The sequence below is a fragment of the Sphaerodactylus townsendi genome, linkage group LG04, assembly GCF_021028975.2.
Source record: "Sphaerodactylus townsendi isolate TG3544 linkage group LG04, MPM_Stown_v2.3, whole genome shotgun sequence".
Taxonomy (NCBI): domain Eukaryota; kingdom Metazoa; phylum Chordata; class Lepidosauria; order Squamata; family Sphaerodactylidae; genus Sphaerodactylus; species Sphaerodactylus townsendi.
In genome coordinates this window covers 15,125,530-15,150,948 of record NC_059428.1, presented here as the reverse complement: position 1 = coordinate 15,150,948, position 25,419 = coordinate 15,125,530, and the positions used below count along the sequence as shown (strand labels likewise).

General features: G+C 44.0%; 1 protein-coding gene across 1 annotated transcript in view; it reads left to right on the top strand.

Annotated features, from left to right (window-relative positions):
- The window catches only part of LOC125430514 (autocrine proliferation repressor protein A-like), a 435,445-nt gene that overhangs the window by 389,653 nt on the left and 20,373 nt on the right, over positions 1–25,419 (top strand). Inside the window, exons 8-9 of the mRNA XM_048492474.1 lie at positions 1,595–1,721; positions 2,635–2,720. Coding sequence (XP_048348431.1) covers positions 1,595–1,721; positions 2,635–2,720 — 213 coding nt within the window. The remainder of the gene's footprint in view (positions 1–1,594; positions 1,722–2,634; positions 2,721–25,419) is intronic.

The following is a 25,419-nucleotide window of genomic DNA, read 5'->3' as shown; positions in this document are numbered from 1 at the left end:
CCAGGGGTTGGAATGGGTGTCAGAGAGCAGACGGTGGACCAGGGAATTACAGTCCGAGAGAAAATGAATTCGCAGCCAGAATCTAAAAGTCCTCAGCCAAGCGGCTGATTCCAAGGAGTTTTGACCTAACTCCAGACAAAGGGCTGCATAGGGCATACAATTTGGGAGTCCAGTTATCTTGTGAAAAAAATTGGATTGAAGAGAATTCAAGGAGTGGTTAATAGCTTGAATCCAAATTGGGACTCCGTAAAGCAATCTCGAGGCGGCTTTGGCATTGAAAAATTTGAGGGCAGGAGGGATAAAGGAGTGGCCACTGCTGTAAAAGAAACGTAGTAGTGCTGACATACTATTAGATGTAGCTAGGAGAGCGGCCTTCCTCTGGGTTGACCATGAAAGGTTAAAGGAGAATGAGAGGCCAAGGTATTTATAGCACTTAACCTGTTCGATTTGGGTGCTTTTCATTGCCCATGTGAGCTTCTTAAAGTGCCTAGAGAAGACCAATGCCTTGGTTTTTTCATAATTAATTGTCAGTCTGTTGGACTGACATTCCGTGGGTTGAACCTTCTGCCACTTGCACATTATCTTAAGGTTGACTTTCTTGCTCCTGTGCCTGTTCCTGATCCCCCCTGACAAGAGAGAGAGAACTTCAAATCTATTCTGTAGCTTCAGACTCACAGACCGTTTCTTCTATGAGTCACACTCCTCCAGTTGCCACCTCCTTTGTTTGAGAGCTGCTGTCCTCCTCAGAAAGATCCTCATTGTATTCACCACCCAGTACTATCTGTTCCACTCTTTCGAGTAAATCCTTATTCTACTTAACAAACAGAAGGGTAGATATTTGCACCTCAAGCTGCTGGACCTTCTCCTCCAAGAGAGCAACCAACTTGAACTTGCTGCAAGTATAGCTACCCACATTCTCCGGCAAAAAAACTGACATACCATAGCTGTTGCAGGTGACATCAGCAACTTCCCGACCAGCCATATTTAATTGTCTTAAATAGCCCAGAGGCATATCTATCAGCCTCCCTTTCAAAAAGCCCTCTCCTAAACTCCCGCACAAAAGATTGTGCATTAACCTTGCCTGTTTAGTTAAGCACCCGTTCACTGAGCTCCAGAGACTGAGACATAGACCATTTTTGCATGGCACAATTGAACCGGGTTATAACTAGCGAGTTAGGACCACCATTTCTCACCAGTTGGAGCACAGCAACACCCATTAATGTCTTAAAATCTGAGATCCATTTTGTAGCTCCTGGCTTTAGTTTCTAAGGATTTATGCCTGTCACAGACAACCATGTGTTCTATTTGAAAAGTGAAAGGGGAGGGGGTATCTGGGGGTTACATGGTCCAGGATATTTGAAACCCTTTCCTGCTTGACGTGCAATTTGCACAATCATCCTGTAGCTAGTGGCAGTTTGGAGCTTGTAGCTGTGAGTCACATAATGCACAAATGGATGGATGCAATCTTTATTACTGTAGATATGAGGTGGGGAGGGTAGGACAGGAGGAAAAAGCATTTCATCGGCAGAAAAAATCTCTATATTTCAACCTAAGTAACTAAGTGCTTCATATATCTGCTACTGTTTCTTTCCAGAATCATGCCAAACACTGATTATTTGAATTTACGGAAAAACAAACTCCTGCAGAGAATTACCTCTTTTTACTTCACGGTGGTTGAAAAGAAATATACACCTTACAAGATCTCCTGGGAGATGAACATGGTGACTGAAATTCATATTCAGTGATCATCTGCAGAAAGATACAGACGTAGATCTAGCTTCTTTTCCCCACAACAATTGAAAATTTTGTTTTGAAGTCTTGTTTTATAAAAAAAAAAATAACAGCTTGGCTAGGTACAGAGAAGATATATTCCCAAGAAGCAAATAAAATAGGAAAGGCAGCCCTGGATGCTCTTTGCTGACATCCCAAGCTAGACTTCCTTCCTTCCTTCCTTCCTTCCTTCCTTCCTTCCTTCCTTCCTTCCTTCCTTCCGTTATTACAGATTACAATGAGGTCTTACAATATTACAATATTACAAATATTACAATCTTAAAATGAGGTCTTCTTTTGAAATCAGCTTTTGTTGTGCTGTTTTATCTTCTCCTTCTATCATCGATCCCAAGTTGCAGGTAGTTGCTGAGGTGCCTGCCATTTGGTTTCCTGGTGACCATTTGCTTCTTGTCCAAAGCCTCTCTTCCCCTAAGCAAAAAGCTAATCATGGCCTCCAAGTTCCATAGGGAATAATTGCCTTTAAAATTTAAGAGGAGGGAGATGCTGCCAAACTTCTGTATGGAAGGACCACTTTCTTCTTTTTATGCACCTGCTGCCTTGGGTGGAGGGAATGGGGAGTAAGAACATAAGAAGTTGGTATTTACAAACGAATTGGTATTTACAAACGCAAAAGCATGGCTAAAATAAACTGGCATCAGAGGCTTGTAAAGTTTAAACAAAAATCATTTTTTAAATTTACAAGCTTCATGGCTGAGTGCAGATTTAAGCCTGGACCCCACAGATGCTAGTTGAATACTCCACTCACTAAGCTGATCTGGCACATCAAGACTTCTAGAAAGGCTTCTAAAGGGTGGATGGAGCTTTGTTTTTGTTCATGTCACCAACATCTTTCTCTCTTCCTAGACAAATACCAGCGGGACTATTTCTCTTACTGCCTACAATACCCACAGAGTCTATTCTCACCATGCTGGCACAGTTGATAATACCAGGTAGGGTTATTCCAATCACATTGATCTTCAGTGGATATGAGGTCGTTATTAAGGGTATTTTTTTCTCAGCAGATAAAGTAACATATCCATCTCTGTCTCTACCACATAGGGCTTGTGACCCCAGAATGAGGGAGAGTAGCTGGCAATTCTTCCCAAGACAAACCCTTGTAAAATGACTTCGGACAGACGTTAAAGAAGTGGTAAGTAATTTCTCCTGGACTTTACTCTACTTATCTCAACATGCTGCTGCCCCCCATAAGACAGAGTAGTTTGTATTCCACAAAATGCCAGTGGAAAATGCTGATGTTCTGAGATCTTCCTCCCTTCCCTCCTCCTTGCCAGAGCATATTGCAGCCTTGGAAAATGTAATCTCTGGGATGAATGGATCTCATTGGGAGATACTGCAGTATAAGTTTCGAGTTTTTCAGCACATTTCTTGTGCTGAAAAAGCCCCCCTCAACTTATACACGAGTCAGGTGTATTTTAAATTTTTTTTAGGGTTTTTACTTTGTCGGCCACCAGGGGGCGCAGCTTTTAGGCTTGTGGCACCAATATTTCAGAGTATCATCAGGTGACACTCCTGATGATACCAGCCAAGTTTGGTAAAGTTTGGTTCAGGGGGTCCATAACTTTGTGGGTGCCGCATCTTCCATTGTTTCCAATGGAAGTTAATACTTTATGGGGCTCCATTTTGAGGGTCCATAACTTTGGACCCCTTGAACCAAACTTCACTGAACCTGGGTGGTATCATCAGGATAATCTATTGCTGATATCAGTCAGGTTTGGTGATGTTTGGTTCAGGGGGTCTAACGTTATGGATCCCCAAAGTGGGTGCTCCCATCCCCCATTGTTTCCAATGGGAGCTAATAGTAGATGGGGCTACATTTTGAGGGTCCATAACTTTGGACTCCTTGAACCAAACTTCACTAAACCTGTGTGGTATCATCATGATAATATCTTGCTGATACCAGCCACCCGTGGGTCCAAAGCTGGATCCCCAATGTGGGTGTTTCCTATCCCCCATTGTTCTAAATGGGAGCTGGCTAGTAGATGGGGGGTCCCTTTGAGTATCCATAACTTGGGACCCCTGAACCAAACTTCAACAAAAATGGGTGGGATCAACAATGTAGGACTCCTCAGCATACTCTGAAACAAGTTGGTACTGCTAACATAAATACCCTCTCCTGACAGGGTTGTGTGTGTGAATGTTCCGTCGAACATGACACCTGCCATGTGCAATTTTAAAAAATATGTACACTAAAAATAATGAACCATTATTTTAAAAAAGCGTGGGTAGTTTTTGAGTCACATAAGTGGAACAGGTACCGTTCTATTCCAGTTGTTATTGTAAGATCCATTGTTTAAACTCTCTTTCTTACAAAAAAAGCTAAGGTTTTTGTACTTTTAAAGTTATTGTTGATACCCATAGGGTTCTTTGTTGACCCCTCTTTTCCATTTAGCATAGTTTACTGTTTTTCTCTTTGAAATAGCCATTCAAAAACATTTCACCTACGGATGCCTCAATTAATGTAATTTTATTGGTATCTATTTTTATTTTTGAAATTTACCAGTAGCTGCTGCATTTCCCACCCGAGACTTGTACACGAGTCAATACGTTTTCCCAGTTTTTGGTGGAAAAATTAGGTGTTCGACTTAAATGCGGGTCGACTTATACAGGAGTATATACGGATACCCATGCAAGTAGCTTTGTGAGTCGGGGCTCTGCAGTTGTGGGGGGAGGATGGATAGGGACTGCAGTTGTCTATAAAGGACAGAGGGTGTGTTAGTTGGCCAGACGGGGACAGGAGAGACCAGAGAGGAAGGCGGAGAGCCAGAAAGAAAGAGTTCTCATCAGAGGCAAAGCCACAATGGGGCCAGGGGGTGCTCATTGCACTGGGCACGCACCTGGGGGCCACGCAAAAATTCTAGCTTGTGTTTTTTGTATTTTTAGTGTGTTTTCAGTTTTTGGCCTGCAGGGGACACAGTTTTTAGGCTAGAAGTACCAAAAATTCAGGGTATCTTTAGGACACTCTCCTGATGATACCACCCTGGTTTGGTGATGTTTGGGAGCTAATAGGAGATGGGGCCACCCATCCTTTAACACCAAAGGGTCACAGACTTTTGGAGGGCCCCATGTGAAGTTTCCCTATTTCAGATCTTCAGGCTATCCAACCTCTTATAGCCACTGTTCCTCCCTAAGTCTGAGATATTGAGGACTCTGCCCCCCTAGACTTCCTCTCACTGGTTCCTTACTGGCCACACTGGCACTGGACACAATATCCAGACTGAAGGAACTGGGTCTTGACACGATCTGTGTCTGTTTGCTGAATCTGTGCCCCTTCACACACAGACAGTTCCAACAGAAGCAGAATAAGAATCGGAAGAATGTTGTTCCACTGACAGGCTTTTCCCTGTTTTTATAGTACGTCTCAGCTCCTGCTACCTGTGGCTCTAGGTGAACTGCACCTCTGCCAGCCAATCAGGAGGTGTTTCCATACAAGGGGATTATTGTTTAGGCCTGCTTGGCTGCACCTTAGCAAAACTATTAACCCTTTTCTGGGTGAATCCATCACAGCCATCAAGTCTCTCTTTGAATACCTCCAAAGGAGACTCCACCACAGTCCAAGTTAGTGCATTCCACTTTTGAATAGCCCTTACTGTCAGGATGTTTTTCCTGATGTAAGGGGGAACATCTTTTTCTTCACATGGAACCTAATACTAGGGTTTGACGATACCAAAGAGATTCTGGCAGATTCGGATTCGAATCAATTTTGGATCAATGGATTCGGATCAGCCAAATCCCAAAACTGGCTGTTTTGGACACATGTGAATCTGTGGAAACATCTGAGAAATTCGGATGCGTTTTTATTTTTAGGTTTTATTTTACATTTCAGCCTGTAGGGGACACAGTTTTAGTCTTATTGGCACCACAATTTCAGGGTATCATCAGGAGACTGTCCTGATGATACTCCTTTGTTTGGTTGTGTGGGGCCAAAGTTATGGACCCCCCAAAGGGGTGGCCCTATCCCTCATTCTTTCCAATGGGAGCTTAGGAGATGGGGGCTACCACTTTGAGGGTCCATAAGTTTTCTCCCCCTGACCCAAACTGCACCAAACTTGGAGAGTATCATCAGGGCAGCGTCCTGATGATACCCTGAAACTTTGGCGCCACTGGCTTTAAAAATGCGCCCCTGACAAGCACCCCCAGAAATTTGCCCGAGATTCTTATTTCTGCAGTGACTTTGCTCCATTGCTGTCAATGGGGAATTTCTGGTGGAGGCTGTGGGGTGCACATTTGTGAAGGTGCAGTCACAAAACTTTCAGGGTATATTCAGGAGAGTCTCTGGATTACACCATCCAAGCTTGGGGAACTTTGCTTCAGGGGTTCAATGGTATGGGCCCAAAAAGGGTAAGGCCCATCTCCCACTGTCCCACTTTCAAAGGTTCAAGGAAGGGCAGGTGAATAGCCTGACAAAGCCATGCTATGCCTTGTTAAATAAATGTTTAGTCTCTGGCAGAAAGGATTTAGGGAAATGTTTGCGGTTAGGTTGTGGCGGGTTTTTCCGGGCTGTGTGTTTGCATCTGTGAGGATGCTAGTGGAATCTCAGGAATAGAGATATTTGGACCATGGCTACATAACCCGGAAACCTCACAACCTCCAGCAATTTATGTTTCATGGGGGGGTGTTAATGGAGGTGGATCAGCTTGGTGACTTATGCGATATAGTAAATAGGCCTTTTCTGCTTACTGTTATGGTAGGTCCACTGGTGCAAGGTAGCTAGTCTGTGTATGAAAGCAGTTTCAGCTGGTGTTTTGTAATGATGTGCGGGTTGAATTCCCTCCTCTGGTTCTGGAAACTTCTGGGGGAAGTTGAGCCAGTCACTCTCTCCCATCTATACATACTTCAGATGATCATTATGGGGTTCTAAACTGGGAGTAAAGCCATGCATACTGGCCTAGATCTTTGGACAACGTAATGGGGAAATACATCAAACAAAATATGTACATTGCCTGTAGATCGGGCTCTGCCTTTTCTGACATTATTGAGGTAAAATGTTGATAATCCACATTCATAAGAACATAAGAACTAGCCTCCTGGATCAGACCAGAGTCCATCTAGTCCAGGACTCTGCTACTCGCAGTGGCCCTCCAAGTGCCTTTGGGAGCTCACATGCAGGATGTGAAAGCATTAGCCTTTTGTAGACACTATCACTTATCACATTGCTATGCTCCTCACTTGTATGTGGTTGATTTAGAAAAACCTCCCTCTCTGTCTGCATCCCCACTGACACTGTATTCCAAACCGAAGTCACCTCAGCTCCTGTCAACTTTCCCTCAAGGATCAGTTTAAAAGCTGTTCTGCCACCTTTTTAATGTTGAGCGCCAGCAGCCTGGTTCCTCTTTGGTTAAGATGAAGCCCGTCCCTTTTGTACAGGCCTACCTTGTCCCAAAAGGTTCCCCCATTCCTGACAACTCTGCAAAACTTTACACCACCTTCTCATTCACACATTGAGACCCTGTATCTCCGCTTGCCACCAGCTTTCCCCCAATGGTATGTGGAACGAAGGTAGCATTTTCGAGAATGCCACGCTTGGGGGGTCCTGGATTTTGAACCTTTTTCCTATGCCCAGCCTAGAAATGTAGTTTCCAGAACCTCCCAGCTACATTTCCCAATGTCATTAATGGTACCCAATGTAATGGACCACAACTGCTGACTGCACCCTGTGTTACCACCCCAGCACTGTCTAACAGCCTATTCTAGGACGTAAGCGTGACATCCGCAGCAGCTTCACAGGCAGGCATAGTCACCATCGCGGTCAATGCAATGCACCTCTCCTCACAAACCCAACTCTCTCTATATTCCTAATGATCAAATCACCCACTGCAAAGGAACCCCCCCACCTCCCTGAGGGGTATCCTCAGTATGTAGAGGATATCTGGATCACCAGCTAAGGAAGGGGTCCTATTTTAAAGGGAGCATCTTCCACCACCTCAGACTGGTAACGCCCTCTCATCCCCCCACAATCTCATTCTCCATGACATCTACAGAGAGATGTCATCTCTGGGAGTGGGACCCAGCTGTTAGGTCCCCAAGGCTCCTGAAAGCATCATGTCATGCCTCTCTGCCTCTCTCAGCTTCTCCCAGGTCTGCCACCTTGTGGCTTCAGAGAGAATGGACACATTTCCTGAGTGCCTGGAGTCTCATTGCAGCGAGGGCACACCCACCCACTTCTGTCCTGGTGGCAGATGAGTCATACATGTGTAACCTCCAGTGCGAAACACTGGAAATCCCCCACCCCTCTGCTGGCTTCCTGCCTTCATATCTAATTTTGCTTAGATATTCAACTACTGATTTTAATTAGGTAGTTTCACCTCTTGGAAGGTTTCTATACCTCTCTAACACTATCCCTTAAAATATGTTCTTTTTAGTAAAACACCTGCGTGCGCCTAATGGTGCACCCCGCTGGTTCCAGAGTCTAACTGAAAAGATTTAAAAAGTTTAAAAGCCCCACCAATCAGCAGCCCCAGGACAAGGAGAAAAACGAGAAACCCCCTGTTAGAAATACACTGTTTAAAAAAAAGATGAAGCTTTGAAGAAAAGCCCTCTAGAAAAAAAGAAAAAACCAGAGCTCTAATCAGCCCCTTTCCTGGCCCACTCCTCTTCTCCACTGCTGCTACTCCTTTCTCTGCTGGTTCCAGAGACTAACTAAAAAAGATTTTAAAAAACTTGAAAAAGCCCACTCTCAGCAGGCTCCACCAATCAGCAGCCTCAGCGGCTCCCCACCAATCAGCATGGCTCCAGGACAAGGAGAAAAAAAGGAGGTAACCCCCCTGTTAAAAATACACTGTTTAAAAGATGTGGCTTTGAGAAAAACACTCTGAAAAGAAAACCAGGGAAAGCTCAGCTCTAACCCCTTTCTGGCTCCACTCCTCTTCTCCACTTCTACTCTTCTCTGCTGTGGTTCCGAGAGACTAACTGAAAAGATTTAAAAATTTGAAAAGCCCCCCCACCTCTCCAGCGAAGCCCCACCAATCAGCAGCCCCAGCAGCCCCATCAATCAGCAGCCTCAACCGCATTCAATAATGAGATATGCCTATACGACCAATAATGTTTTTTCATTGACTACTCTTTAAATATTGTTAGGAAAACATTTGGAAAATTATTTGAATAACTTGATATTGGAGTGGCTGGAACTCATGGACATTTTTTGAGTTGGCAAAACTTCCCCCACCCCACTTCTACTACCACCACCACCACCCCCAATCTGCTTAAGAGCTATGGCTAAGCTTCCCAGGAAATATCTCAGGGAGGTTGTATGTCATGCTCTGCTGTTATCTTCATGCAGAAAAGAAATGTTTATAAGAAAGAAATGCCATTTCCAGAAAAAGGAGGGAGAGGGTTTTTCATTGAGGTAAGTATCTCATATTTTGCTGTAAATTGCATTGAAAGATGACAGGAGTGTTTTAGACATGCATTTGTAACACAGCTTCACTCACAGATGCCGAGCAGGAGGGAGTGCTGAGGGCTCAGCTAATGGTTGCTGATAGCCCAGGCACTCCCCCCCAGAGGTGTAATGCCCATTGGGCAAAGTGGGCAGTTGCCCAGGGTGCCCACTTGTGGCAAGCGCCAAAATTGCAGGGTTCGTTTGAGAGTTTTTTTGAATTTTAGTGGCTTTTCCGTTTTTAACCTACAGGGGACACAGTTATTAGGCTAGCAGCACCACAATTTAGGAGGGGGGTTCAGGAGGGCTTTCCTGATGCCATCACCCAGGTTTCCAGTGAGGTTTGGTTCAGGGAGTCCAAAGTTATGGACTCCCAAAGAGGGTGTCCAATCCCCCATTGTTTCCAATGGCAGCTAATAGAAGATGGGGGCTACATATTTGAGGGTTCATAACTTTGGACCCCATGAACCAAACTTCACCAAACTTGCGTGGCATCATTAGGAGAGTCTCCTAAAGATACCCTGGAAGTTTGGTGTTGCTACCTTAACAATTGCACCCCTGACAGCAGGCAATTCCGAAATATCCCCAGATTTTCCTTTTAACCTCCCCCCCCCCCATTTTTGGCATGTATTTAAATGGAGAATCGGAGGTCCCCAGTTTAAGCATTGAAAGTGATGCTGTTTCAGGGTGGGGGAGAATCAACCCCCAAATATCATCACTTTCAATGTTGCTTTAACTGGGGACCCCAGATTCTCCCTTTAAGGTGGATTTAAAAAGAGAATCTGGGCTCCCTAGTTTAAACACCATTGAAAATGATGCAGTTTGGGAGTGGATTCCAGCATCACTTGTTTAAACTAGGGAGCCCAGATTCTCCTTTTAAATCCACCTTAAAGGGTGAATCTGGGGTCCCCAGTTTAAATAACATTGAAAGTGATGCTGTTTCCCCCAATTGTTTACCCAAATTGGGGGTCTGTTACACCATAAAATGTTTTCATAAGAGTAATAAAACATTTTGAAAGCATTTTGAAAATGCTTTAAAAATTACTGCTGTGTGGCATGGCCCATTGCTGTGTTCAGATTTGTGAGTTGGGGCATGTTATTAAATGTGACTTTGAAACGACCTGGTGTAAAAAATTGTTGTTTGGTAGTGGTGGGGGAGGGCGACTGCCCATGGGGTGTGTGTGCCAAACTCCAGTTTGCCTAGATACGCCACTGGGCGTAGCTATAAAGGGGTGGGGGGTACGTATTGCATCCATCACGCTCCCGGGGATGATCAATCTCAGGTTTTGCCCAGGGCTCCAGTTTGCCTAGTTACACCCCCTCCCCCCACTCACATGCACACACTAGCTCTTCAGGCAATTCCTGTCAGGAAACGTAGGCAGCCACCTTTTTGCGGGAAAATGGAACTCTGAGAGGCTTCTTAACAGTCAAACCAACAAGAATTTATTTACAGGCTTCACAAAAAGGCTGTTTCAGTTCTAAAATATACCTACATACACTCAGTTAAGTCCTTCAGGGTAAACCTTTCCTACATGCTCCTGAACAAGATCCTGAATCACCAATTGCCCTTCAGGTTTTTCTCACTGGGTTGGGACAGAGCAAGTCTGGGGTTTCTCTAAACCCTTTCTTGACTCCTCCAATATACTGCTACCACACTTTGTGGTATTCTCCAACCCCACTTCTAGGTGCTGCGTCCCCTGCAACAATTTCCAAGCCCTTTGTGTGGTCCTAGGAGTTGTCCCCCTGGAATAGAGTTTCCCCTCTTTTCTTTCACCACCACCCTGGCCACCAAGTGAAGTCAGGATCTTTTCCTCTCAGCTTTTGAGAGATTTCTGTGAGAACTCTGCCCACCCAGCCTCTTGACTCTCACTGACAGGATCTGTTGACTGGCTCTCTCTGTGTGACTCGGTGTCTCAGGTGAGCACACACTCTCTCTGTGGCTCTAGCTAACTGCAACACAGCCAGCCCTTTAGGTGGAGCTGTGGTTAACTCATTGTGCTTCTGTTTTGTCTGAACTGCACCTTTTAAATTTGCCATTTTATTAGCAATCTGTCACACATGTCCTTGAATATTCATAAAGCTGAAAAGTGCTTAGGAAAAAGCTTTGCTCCGTTTTGGATCTGTGTAACCTAATTTCAGTTTTATTTACCTCAGTCCATCACTCCTCATTATCTAACTCCCAGGTTTTCTACCATACCTACAGGCTTAAGGCTTTGTTAGTCATAGGCCGTTCCACATGGGCCTCAGGAGCAGCGGTGCACCGGTATACTTGATGCTGGAGCATCCCCCGGGGCAGTATGCAAGCTGTCATGGAAATGGTCCCAGCGCTGCTGAGGCCCACGGGGCTGCCAATTTAGTTCCCCTCTTTAGTTCCTCTCTAGGCTGCCTTTGCTCTTCAGAGCTGCGGGAAACACCCCTGTGGCCATGGTGACACCCCCGGGGTCAGAGGCCAGGAGGCATGCCCCCAGCCTCTGCAGAGCGATGGCAGCCGAGAGGAGGTAAGAGGGGAACTAAAGTGGCACAGGGAAAATGGCAGCATCCACCCAGTGTCGTTCACTCAGCACCAGGTGGATGCTAAAACGCCATGTGGGGGATGTGGGCCATTGTGGCTTTGCTCCAGCTGTGGCAGTTGTGCGAAGTCTTCCCCAAAAACGCTGTTTTTACCGGAATCTATATGTCCTTATGGACCGTATAGTTTCCATACTTGCAAAGTGTTTGGAAGAATTAGGCTTACAAGCCTCTAATCCATTGCTATGCCCAGACTGTGGATGTGTCAGGATCCTGAGCCACTTTCATGTATTGGGCCTGTTGCATATGTAGTTAACTGCTGCTTGTAGTTAACTAGGGCTTCCCCTGGCTGGATTTTGGCATACTCTTACCCTGGGACCTGGCTGGTGGGTATAATCTGATCCCTGAGGTGAAGGCCAGATGGCTTATGGTAATCAGTTGCTGATAGGTGTGCACTGGTAGAAAAAAAAATGAAACTGTAGGGGAGAACTTTTTCAGGAGATGTTCAGGCCTTGTGTGAAAAGGGAGGGAGGATACTGAGTGATACTGACAGGTTGCTGCCCTTTCCAGAACCCTACAAGGTCACCTTCAGTCAGTTGTGACTCAATGTCACTTTCCATCGCGAATCCATTCTTGTATATCCCAAGTAGCTTATCAGGCTTCGCTAAATGGAACTGCAATTTCATCCACAGGTTGTCCATCCAGAAAATCCGTTGGGTCATTTCGTGGAAACAATGGAGATGCTCATCATGCCAGACACTTATCCATGTCCTGACTGTTATGGAGATGGATGCCGTAGAACGATAGTCTGACTGCCTCCAAGAAATGTTATTCCAGCAATTTATGTTTCATAAAAGGGTGTTGGTGGAGGTTGATCAGCTTGGTGGCTTAAGTGATACAATAAATAGTTTTTTTCCTGCCTGCTGTTATCATGGGTCTACTAGTGCAACATGGCCAGATGGACTTTGTGTTGATGTGATCTGAATACTGAATTCCCCAGTTGGTCCAGAAAGCAATCCAGCTAAACTTGGGCCAGTACTCTTACTCAGTTTAGCAAACTTCAGGGGATTATTATGGGGGTAAAAACGGGGAGCACGGTTGAGTTTTTGGCAGAGTTCTTTTGACAAAATCAAGCTATTTACTCAGAGGAGATATCTATCTCCTAAACAAGCTTGAAAGGTAGTTTAAGCTGAGAGAGTTAAAGCAAGGGCTGAAATTTCCTCAAGTCCACTCAGTGTTGTGGCTCAGCAGGAATTTGAACCTGGATTTCTGAGCAGTGAACAAAGCTTTCTAGTCTGTGCTGTTCCCTGGCTGTTTTCTTGGGTCCCCATCTTGGCTTAGGAGAGAACTTAGAGGGACGCTGGCATATCAGTGACTGGATTTCTCTGCCATATTTTATTAGTAAATTGTCATGAAAGGAAGAGTCTCTTGCCCACTGTCATTTTAATAATTCCAAATCTCACCCACTCCCCTAGTATAGGAAGCAGCTTAACCAACTGAAGGAAAGTTATCATAACCTCGTAGGGCAATACTAGCCCAAGGAAAAAAATTGGGGGAAATAAAGATTCTCTCACTGTGTGTTTCTCTGTTGAACTGGATCACAGCTACAATCTGCAAATAAAGAGTTATCTTCACACCTTTAGAAGCAGATGCATTAGGGTTCACTGAAGTCTTCTTTGCATAAAAAAAATTTGTGAAATTACACTGGTTCCACTTTCATGCATGTTAGGAAGAGCTGGAAAAGGGGAGGTACTGCAAGAAGAAGTTTGAGAGGGAAGAATAAAAGGACACCTGACCCAGGACCACACCTTTCTGACAGGCAAAGAAGTCCTGCCCCACAAGCTTTGATGAGCTACAGCCATTAAGGCAAGAGCCTCAATGATTCAAAGAAAATGGCTGTTCCTTTGTCCAATCAGATAGACTGAGGCACAACCTGTGAACAGAACCAATTTGACAACGTTTTCTAGACCACCTTGTGTCAAATTTTGTGTTGGTCTCAAGAAAAATATGTGTATGGGTGTTTTGTTATGGAGCACGGAAAAAAACTTCTAACGGAAACATACAACATAAGCTTTTGCAACCTCTTCACAAAAAAAATCAGAATGAGTGTGATTCAACAAGAGAAATAATCTAATCAAATCTGTTAGCACTCAGATTGGAAGATAGAATGTAGATTGACATATTTAGATCTAATTTTAGCAAATTTATTGCAAATCGTAATAGCTGGTGGAGCCAATGTTTCAATCCACGTTAGAATTACAGCTACATAACCTTTTAGATTTGTCCAGGTTATTAAACCTATATGCCATGTAGTAAGGCAGATGGCATGACATTGAATCTTGCAATTGCGAAGGCTCTCCTTGATCAGGGGTTAGTTAGAAAATATGAAGTGAGTGGGCCATGCCACCCTGATCAAATGGAATTAAACATTGTGTGGGAGAGCAAGTTCTTTTAGCTGCTAGATATAGTTCTGCAAAATTCCCCCACTCTAAGAGTCGGTCTCCTCAGTAGTTTGTAAACTACTGAGCAGGAAAGAGAGTAGAAAGTGATTCAAGAGCGCAATCCAATAGGATGGTACAATTTTATTTTCAATCCAGAGAAAACCAGGGGGTTAGCCTGAGTGTCTGGGAGTATTCACGGAAACAAGGGAATGTCTCAGATGGGTTAGAGGAATGAAGACAGCAGCCAAAATCTAAAGGCTCCTAAGCCAGGCTTTAAGTTCCAAGGAATTTTTCCCAAGTTCCAAACATAGGAGTCATGCGTAGGGGACACAGTGTTAGGTAATCCCATAATTTTATGGAAAAAAATATGGATTGGAGATAATTGAATGAAATGGTTGACAGCCTGTGTATCCAGATTGGAACCCCATAAAAGTAATGGTGGGATTCCGATCCTTCCCATTAAAAAATCTTTAATGCGGCAGGAATAAAAAAAGAGTGCCCCTCTGCTATAGAAAAAGTGGAGGATTCTAGAAGTGCTGGGGATGATGACTGGGTAAGATACTGCTTTTTTATGGGGGGATCCATGAACGATTGTGTGAAAGGGAAAAGGAAGGCCAAGGTATTTAAAATGATTGAACCTGTTCGAGAAAAGACACTGTTTATTTCCTCCAATCATATTTCTTCCAGGGATCTAGTAAAACCATTATCTCTAGTCTTCTCATAGTTTATTGTTAGTCTATTGGAGTCACAATACTCTGCAAAAGCACTTCATAAGCCGCCTCAATCCAACTCTCGACCGAGAGAGTAAAACACAATCATCTGCATAGAGCAGAATTGATATATGATGTGAGGACAGTTTGGGAGCATGAAAATTAGAATCAACCAGGATTGAAGGGACATCACTCAAATAAAGGTTAAAGAGAGTAGGGGCCAGCACACAGCCCCGTTTAACCCCATTGGTGGAGTGTATGGGGTCAGTAAGGAGACCTTCCTGAGAACATTTAATAGAGCAACTGGTACCTGTCTGCAGTTGCCTTATAAGGAAGAGGAGTGTATCATCGATTCCAAAAGCAGCAAGCTTGGCCCAGAGGAGTGATCTAGGAACAGTATCGAAAGCTGCTTTCAAATCGATAAAGGTAGTGTGAAGGCTGCTTTGTGGCCTGCATGAATATTTGGTGGCTAAATGCTTCTAAGACTATGTGCATGCACAAGTGTCAAATTCCCTTTGAGTCAAATCCAATTTTGTTCAAATCCCCATTATTCGCGTGATTGTAAGGCCCAATTCTGAAGTTTTTTCTATGGAAACAGTCATTTGGAAGAAATTTTGACTCAGTGATGGACCGTCTGGTTCATGTACAGGATTTCGAATGTTCAATCGCTGGCAACTCTGGCATTTAAGGCCTTACGCAGCCTGGGACCCTCATATCTTTGAGATCGCATCACCCCATATGTCCCTGCATGGCCTCCCTGCTTGGTTGAGACCAATTTACTGGTGGTCCCTGGCCTCTCAATGATGCTGCTGGCCTCCACGCAGCCAGTGGCAGCTCCTTTACGGCTCTGGCCCCAGTCTGGTGTAACACTCTTCCTCCAGCTGTCCAGGCCCTGTGGGATCTTGGTGAGTTCCACAGGGCCTGTAAGGTGGAATTGTTCCACTGGGGCTTTGGAGAGACTAGCTGCTGAAGGTACACCCCCTTTTTTTGGCTCTTTACATCTAGGCCTTTTCCCACCTAATGGGACTCGCTGTCCCTCCCTCTTGGGGTAGGATTTAAAAATGGGGTTTTGTTGGACGCCTCTTATTATTCGTACTGCTGTTTTTAATGATTTTAGTAATTATATTTACGCTGTATGAGATTTTATTCTGTACACCACGCGGAGTCCCTTGGGGATGGGGCGGTATAAAAATCTAAATAAATAAATAAATAAATGATCTTTAAGGTCTTACGCAGCTCCAACTTCTATATCTTTGAGGACGATCACCCCATATGTCCCTGCATGGCCTCCCTGCTTGGTTGAGACCAATTTACTGGTGGTCCCTGGCCTCTCAATGATGCTGCTGGCCTCTCCACGCAGGCTGTGGGCTCCTTGATGCTCACCCCAGTCTGTAACACTCTTCCTCCAGTTAGTCCTGTGGCCCTGTGGGATCTTGGTGAGTTCCAGGGCCTGTAAGGTGGTCTGTTCCACTGGGGCTTTGAGAGACTAGCTGTTGAAGGTACACCCCTTTTGGCTCCTTACATCTAGGCCTTTCCCACCTAATGGGACCTGTCCCTCCCTGGGGTAGGATTTAAAACTGGCCTTTGCTGGACGCCTTTATTATTCTGCACTGCTGTTTTTAATGATTTTAGTAATTATATTTACGCTGTATGAGATTTTATTCTGTACACCACGCGGAGTCCCTTGGGGATGGGGCGGTATAAAAATCTAAATAAATAAATAAATAAATGAATCTCCAGTCAAAAGGGCCAGGTAGGTGGTAGGGTTGCCAATTGTAGCCTGGGGATTCTTGGAGATTAGGAGGGAGATGCCTGAAAAGGACAGAGTTTGGGGGTGGGGGTGGAGCTCAGTAGGGATTTGATATTAAGAGTCTAGCATCCAAAGAAGGCCTTCGACAATACAAAGTTTTACAGTTGTGGTTAGGCATGGAGATTTGGGTGTACCAATTCCCAGATTTGGCTGGAATCTGGGTGAATTTGGGCACATTCGGGCCATAATTGGCCTGAATATATCCTGCTCGAATACAAGTCAATCCAATTGCCTCTTATTTGGGCTTTTTTTGGGGTGCAGTTTTACGTTTCGGCCTGCAAGGGTGCATTTTTAAAGCTAGGGACACCAAAATTTCAGGGCCTCATCCACAGAGACTGTTCCAGTGATGTCACCCAAGTTCAGTGAAGTTTGATTCAGGGGGGCGAAAGTAATGGACCCCAAAGGTGGGTGCCCCTTCCCCCATTTTTCCAATGGGAGTTAACAGGAGATGGTATCATCAGGACAGCCTCCGGATAATACCAAGAAAGCGCTTGGTGCTACTAGCTTTAAAGTTGGAGCCGTGACAGGGCACCCCAAGAAATTGCCCAGATTCTCTGCTGTGTAGTGGGGTCTTGGCTCCATCGTAGCCAATGGAGTAGCCTCTGGAGTGTATAAACAGGCTGCACATTTTTTTCAAGAGTAGAGACACCAGACTATCAAAAGGGTGGCTCCAGGAGGCTCTCCAGTAATAGCATCAAGGTTTTTTGGCGAATCTTTGCTTCTAGGGGTTCAATTTTATGAGCCCCAAAAGTGGCCTTATTTTGTTTCCCACTCCTACACACATGAAGCCTGCACCATTGGCTGGGTTCTCGCTAGAACTCTCTGAACTGGGGGGGCAAGTTTATTCTTTATTTATGTGGCTTGTCCTTGGTCTTGCAGCCTCTTTTGATGTCTATAGTAGAGTTGCTACTGTTAGCCTGTGAGAACCCCTGTTTAGGTGATTCAGTTCTTCTTGAAGGAGGTAGGGTTCAACCGATTCTACCAAAGTTTTTATTGTGTTCCTTTTTTTTGTCCTGGATGATGATTGGAGTTTTTAAGTGTAGATACGTGTATAGTTATACCCAAATATAAGGATTGACCCAAATATAGGCTAAAGGCACTGTTTACCTTCCACAAAAAAACTGAAGAAAACTTATTGACTTCGAAGTATATAAGTCTAGAATGGGAAATGTCAGCAGCTACTGGTAAATTTCCAAAATAAAATAGATACCAATAAAAATGTTTTTTGAATATTTGTTCAAAAGAAAAACAGTAATGGTGTCAACAATAACTTTAAAAAAGTTCTGAAGTGGAATATATAGAACTCTCACAAACAGGTAATCTCTTCAGAGGTTTTCATAGGGAAGATGCTCAAATAGAAGTTCCCCTTTTAAAAAAGTCCCTACAGGTTCTCCCCTTCAACACGGATAGCTTATCGTGACACAGTGAAGATGCTGGCGTGGTGATGGCAACCACTACCCCAAAGCAGGTCTTTTTTGCGGGTCTGGTAACTCTCAGCTGGACAGGAAGTCCCACCTTCTTTACCCAAAAAAACACTGGGTGAGGGGCAAGAAAGGTGCTGGCAGTGGCTACACCCCAGGGCACCCAGTGTGTGTGTGTGTGTGTGGGGGGATTCCTGCCACCATGGAATCCAAAGGTCGCAGATTTCCCAGTATGGCTGAACAAAAATTCATGTGAAAACATAAAAAGTTAATATTTAATATTCACACCTACACTGAATATTCACTGTGGATGAAGCTACTGGAAACCTGTAGTGCAATGAAGCAACAGCTCAAGGCTTACCTGGGAGCTGCCTTTGTGTTCATAGCCAGGTGGAGCAGGTGCAGAAAAAACACCCCTCAGCTCCCAGCCTCTTTTCACTTGGCTCACCACCCATTCCCCCCCCATCCCGCTTCACCTCATGTATGAGTTCAGGGGAGCTTTTTTCAGCACACAAAAAAATGTGCTGAAAAAGTAGAACCTCTGATACACGAGTATATTAAGGTAATCTATCAGTGTATGTAGGTTGGTCCTGTATACAGTGTGGCTGAATTGGTGATTTGGTTTGCGGATGGAGTAAGACATCTAGAAATTGTAGTTTTCCCTCATTTTCTTTTCCATATTAAATTGAATGTTAGGGTGGATACTGTTAGCATAGTCCAAAAAACTTGTTAGGTTCTTCTTCTCCATGGCTCCAAAATGTGAAGGGGTCATCCACATGACCTGAAACCACATGAGTCGGCTTTTTTTTGGTGCTGTTTCCAGGGCTTGTTCCAAAAGAATTCCACTGCAGCCTAAGGTGAAGAACCTCCATCCAAAAGAATTAGTCATCTTATCTTTTGGCCAGTACACACATACAATGAGGGGCCAGAGAACTACTTTTGCTGCTATAGAATTCCAGGGAGGAAGACCCCGGGATATCAATGCAACATCGAAAGAAATCTCTCAAGTACAACATCCCAGAAAGAAATAAACTATGTTTATCAAAAAGGTCCGAGTGCTTTGGAGGTAAAATGCACAGTGGATCCTACACACTCTAGTGACTGGAAAGAACCAGTTTCAGATCCCAGAAAATTTAGGAGAAGAGTATGTTGACACTCTTCTGATTCCCCAATTATTATAAGCCCAAGGCATTTCTCCTGGGCATGTGTCTGGGAGGCCAGAGATCCAGTAAGCCATTAATCAGTAGAGTCACAAGTCAATTAATTAGTAAGTCGCGAAATTAGTTTTTTAAACCAGAAATGCTGAAATAACAAACACTGTAACTATTCTAAGTGACAATACACCTTCCCCTGTTCTGGTATCTCTGTCGGCTATCAGACTTGGAGTGGGAAGGCATTACAGATCATGCCCCTGACCAACTCAATACAATATATGTGGGTTTTATTATATTTATTTATTTTACATTTTACACCTACCCTACCCCCATAGGGGTTCAGGGCAGCTTATAATGGCATAAAACTAAAATCATACATATAAAGTGCCATAATCAGCTGAAAAAACAAATCATAAAAACCATTTAAAACAATCCAGCTAAATGCTCCAGATGGCAAGACACATTGTTTCTCCCCACTTGGGAGGCTCAGGGGAAATATCGTAATTGGGAAACATCAAGCTGGTGTTACCACAGTTTGCCAGGCAACAATAAGTTATTTCAGCTCAGCAACTTAATGAGGTGCAGGAAGCAGGCATTCTTCAAAGCAAAAAGGATTTTATTGCAAGTGGTGGTCACAGCTCAGTCAGGAGAGACTCGCCCCTTGCAACACAGTGCAGGAACTTTTATTCGCAAACTTCAAAGGGGGCAAAGGGAAGGTGGGCTGGGTGAGTCCCTCACCTAAAAAAAACACCAATCGTGGAACAAGACAGTTCAAAAACAAGATACAGTTACATCTCTTCTGAATGGGATTCCTAAATCCCAAGTTGTCAGGCGTCTTCCCACAGATTCTCGCATCGGTGCTGGAACGGAGAGCAGATAAGGTTTTATTCACAAAATCCAGGTGGCTTCAAGATCACACCTTCAGCTGATCCTATTATCAGCTGACTGTTTCCTTCAGTAATGCCCTCAGGCTCCTGCTTCACTTTGCTATAACAAAGAAAAGTTCAAACTGTCCAATGGTGGTCCCTGCACATCTTCCAATGGCTGGGGGACCTTTGTGTGCTGGCAACAGATTCGATTTGCAAATCCAAAGAGGGTCTTTGTCCTTATCAAAGAGTCGGCTACGCTGGTCTAAGTTGCATTCCAGAGCCAACTTCCTTTGTCCCTTTTTAATATCAAACCTTCTGGCCACTGCTTTGGCCATCAGACACAAATTTCAAAAAACAACATTTTCTAAACTTAAACCTAAGAAAACCTTTAAAAGGATAAAAACACACATACTTATAATTCTATAGGCAAGACTTTACATATGCCTATTGGCAGGGCTTGCTTTCTAAAACAAATATAGCCTTAACTCCAACTGAAGAACCTTGTTAAACTAAAATCCTAAACTGCAGGTATAAACTCAACTAAAAGGGGCTTCTTATTACATCCTAGAATGACATAAACACAAGGGAAACCATTTAGTATTGGGCACACATACAAATACATTCTTTAGAACCTTTATGGGGGGCTTCTGAACTCACACAAGTCTCCTCGTGGTCCTGGGTATAGAGCCAGTGTAGCCAGGCAACCTGACTTCAGGAAAATATTTTGTTTATTTTCCTGGCGGTAACTGTCCCCACTCTCCTGGATTGGGTGGGGCCCAGGGCATGGATGCCCAGGACCAATCCATGTGGGCATGTAAGTCAAAGACATGGTGCGAACAAAATTTCAAAGACAGCAAAGAGAATTACATACCGTCGCTAAATGGGGCCAGAGTGGCTTCAGGCAGCCGGGTTTCCAGGAGAGAAAGGAGGTAGGCAAGGCACTTTTATTAGGCTCGACCACTGGGGATCAAGGTTGGGGCAGTAGGGTGCTCTGAGGCTGGGAAAACGTGCAAAACCCGGAGGATCCGGCAAAACGAGGTGAGTCAGAACGATTGTAAATCCACCAGGAGCTCGGGAGGGAAACAGCTGCTGCTGGCAAGGCGGGGTTCAGAGGCGGTCATCTGCTGGTGGCAGCTGGTCACAGCGGGTGCTCATGCTGGCAAAGCGCAAAAGTTCAGCCAAAGGAATCCAAGCAAACCGGCGGGGTCGGAGCTGTCAGCCATCTGTCAGTGGGGTGCTGTCCAAGCATCCGTGGCAGCAGTGTTCCCCCTCTGATACTTTTCCACCTGTGGCGTCGTCCTTCCATGACTTCACTCTCTTCACCGGGTAGAACAAACAGGGTTCCTTTTGCACTGGCTTCTCTGATGTTTTCAAAGCTCAGTCACTGGGGAAACATGTCAGAGCACATGTCTGATCTACAAAATCTAAGTGACAGGTGTCATATGACCACTTCAGTATGACAGCCTCATTCTGGAGCTAATTGGACAAGTGTTCTGATTGGTGGATGAAATGCATATAATGCAGCAGTGTGCTATGCACTGTGAGACTCTTGTCTTCTGGCCGTCTGGCGAAGCACTTTGACACAGAGAGCAACATTGCTGTGTACTTAATAAAAGAAGGACCGCTTCTGGGAAGCTGATATAGCTGTGTGCGTCTCAGTTCCTGCTGTGTGTTCCAGTGTGAGTGTTGCGCAAACTCTGCTATCTGGGGAGTGAACCCCGCTTCAGTACCGCACCCCTTAACAGGTTATGGGCCCAGCCAGTAGGCTTACTCGTGAGTAAGGACTGTGTGGTACTGTGTGTGACCGTCCTGACGGCGTGTTGGTGGTACAGATGGCTTCATCTTCAGCTTATATGCCTGTGACAAGGCTGAATGAGAGGAATTATGCAACATGGAGTGTGCAGATGCAAGCTTATCTCCTGAGAGAAGATTTGTGGACGCCTGTAAATGACCCTCCTGCAAATCCCACTCCTGAAGAGGTTCGGGCAGAGGAGAAGGCTCGTGGGTCCATTCTTCTGGCTGTGGAGATTTCTCAACTCCTGCATCTAAAGGATTTGCCGTCTGCTCAAAGTTGCTGGCAAGCTCTGAAGGCATTATATCAGCGAGAGACCGTGGGTGTAAAGATAATGCTGACAAGGAAACTCTACAGAACTCTTCTGAAACCGGGCGAGTCCTTATCAGCACATATTCAGTCTCTGCGTGTGATTTTTGCTGAGCTGGCAGATCGTGGTTTGACTTTTGAGGATAGCCATAAAGCATTTATTCTACTTTCATCTTTGGATGAGTCGTATGAGAATGTTGTGACCAGTCTACAGACATTACCTGAGACAACTCTTACCCTGGATTTTGTCATTTCTAAATTGTTGGATGCTGAAAAACAAAAGGCTTTTCAGGCAAGTGCTTCTAAGCAAAAAGTTTCTTCAGTGGTTACTGCAGAACCGGTTTGTCCAGTTATCTGCTCAACAAGGAAATGCTACAGCTGTGGAATGTCTGGGCACATTGCCAAGAACTGTAGGAGTAAGCTTCAGCGGAAGCAGCCAGTGCAACGGAGAAAGCAAAAGGCTAATGACCCTGAAACACCTGCTTTTGTGGTTTCTTGTGGAGATAATAATTCAGCACCTATTTGGCTTATTGACTCAGCATGTGCTGTGCACATAGTAAATGCTGAAAGCCTTATTACTGAGGATCATCGTACCCCAGCACTGGATCATGTTACCATGGCTAATGGGACTTTGGCCACAGCAAAATCTCAAGGTACTGTATTTGTTCCAGCCTTGAATGGGACACTCACAGATGTTTTGTGTGTGCCTGCGTTTTCATTTTGCCTCATGAGCGTGCCAAAGCTCACAGAAGATGGATACAAAGTTATATTTGATGGACAGGACTGTATAATAAAGAAAAATGGTTCTGTTTGTGCTAGAGGTAAAATGTTTAATAACTTGTATTACCTTGAAAATACTGTTTGCAATGCTGTGCATAGTGAGAAAAGTATAATGAGGGAAAGTGAGAAGGGGGAGAGATTGCAGAACTGTGTGGCTACTGTTACTAACAAGCCATTACATAAAAACTGCATTCACTTCCAACACCGTGTATTTTCCCATGCTAATTTCCGTGTTCTTGCTAAAATGAGGAACATGTGTAATTTAGATGTGAACAGTTGTGGATGTTATTTGGACTGTGCTGTGTGTGCTAAAGCAAAAGTGAAAGCTTGTCCCTCTACAACTAAAAGTGACAGAGTATCTGAAAGACCATTTAAGATTGTGCATATGGATCTTGCTGGTCCTCTACCTAAAAGTCAATCAGGAGCAAAGTATATGTTAGTTCTATGTGATGATTACTCCCGTTATACATATACATTTCTGTTAAAGACAAAAGGGGAAGCATTTTCCAAGATTAAGGATTGGGTTGAACAGATTGAAAGAGAATTTGAGTATAAAGTGGCATGTTTTCAATCTGACCAAGGCGGAGAATGGTCCAGTAACCAGTTCAGACTATGGTGTCAGAACAAAGGTATTCAACACAGGTTCACTGCCCCGTTTTCTCCCTGGGAGAACGGCGTTGCGGAACGCAGAATAGGAATGATTAAACAATTAAAAACAAATATGCTCACTGATGCTGAGATGCCAGAATATTTCTGGGGGGAAGCTGTACAAACTGCCACCTACGTCTTAAACAGGTTGTGGTCAGAAAGCTTGAAACAAACCCCATATTTCCTGCTGTATGGAAAGAATCCTAAACTGTCTCATATGAGAATCTTTGGTTCATATGCCAATGTGTTAATCCCTCCTGCTCAAAGAAAGGCTGGAGAGCAGAAATGGAGAAGGTTAAAGTTTGTAGGCTATGATCCTTCCTCTAAAGCTTATCGCTTTGCTCTATCTTTTGGTAAAGTGATGATATCCCGTTCAGCTAACTTTGAAAATAATCTGCATTGGGAAAAGATACATGCCAATTCTGATGTGTTTCTGCCCTTAACTGAACATCAAGGAGTTAAAATGCAGCCTGCAGTGCCTAGTTCTAGTCAAGGACAGAGCAAGCTGCTTGAAGCAGATGAACAGATAAGAGCTGAGTCATCCTCGGATGAAAACTCAGAAGGGGAGGAACAGGAACAGATAGAAACTAGACATGTTTCTCAGAGAGCCACAAAAGGCATACCTCCTGTAAGATATGGTTTTGATGATCATGTGTATGCCTGTAATGTCATAACACCAGAACCTGCATCTTATAAACAAATGTTACAATTGCCTAAATCAGAAGTCATGAAATGGCAAGATGCAATGAAAAAAGAGCATGATGTACTGGTAAAGCAAAATGTATTTGAGAAAGTAACATTACCAAAAGACCAAACTGTTGTTGGGTCAAGATGGGTTTATAGACAGAAAATCATGTCTGATGGATCTGTTTTATATAAAGCAAGAATCGTGGCACAAGGCTATAATCAGAAAGATCTGTCTAATGATCAAACATACTCGCCAACTGCTCGTTCTGAGTCATTGAGAACAGTCTTAACCATAGCAAGTAAGAGAAATATGATAGTGCATCACTGTGATTTTGAATGTGCTTATCTCAATGCCCCATTGAATCAACAAGTGTACATGAAGGTGCCACCAGGTTTTGAAGATGCCAATGAACCTAATCAGGTTTATTACTTAAAACGTTCTTTGTATGGACTTAAACAGTCAGGGAAAAATTGGTATACCTGTTTGGATGCAAAACTTAAAGCCATGAACTTCAAGAGAACGATTGCTGATGCGTGTGTATATACTAGAGGCAGCAGCAATAATCTGGAAATCATTTTGGTGTATGTTGATGATGTGTGTCTATGTGCAAACACAGAGAAACAACTTAACCTTATCAAAAAACAACTGAGTACCACGTTTGTAATAAAGGATCTAGGTAATCTCACCAATTATTTAGGTATTGAAGTAGAAAGTGTGGATAAGAAAGGGTATATCCTGACCCAGAAAAATAGAATTGCAAGTCTAGTGAAAAATGCTAGAATGGAAAAAGCAAAACCCACACAAACCCCAATGGTACCAGATTTCTTAAAGACACAAGACCCAGAACTGTGTGATAAAACTGATCTGTATAGGAGTCTTGTTGGATCTGTTCTTTATATTTCAAACTGGATTCGACCTGATGTAGCTTATGCTGCTAGTGCTCTTAGTCGGCATGTCCATAATCCAACTGTTTCTGACTGGCATGCATTAATGAGAGTGATTAGTTACCTGAAAACAACAGCAAATGATGGTTTATGTATGTTTCCAGATAAAAACAGTAATCAATTGCTGGCCATTGTTGATAGCTCCTTTGCAGATAGTGAAGACAGAAAGTCTTGCACTGGAT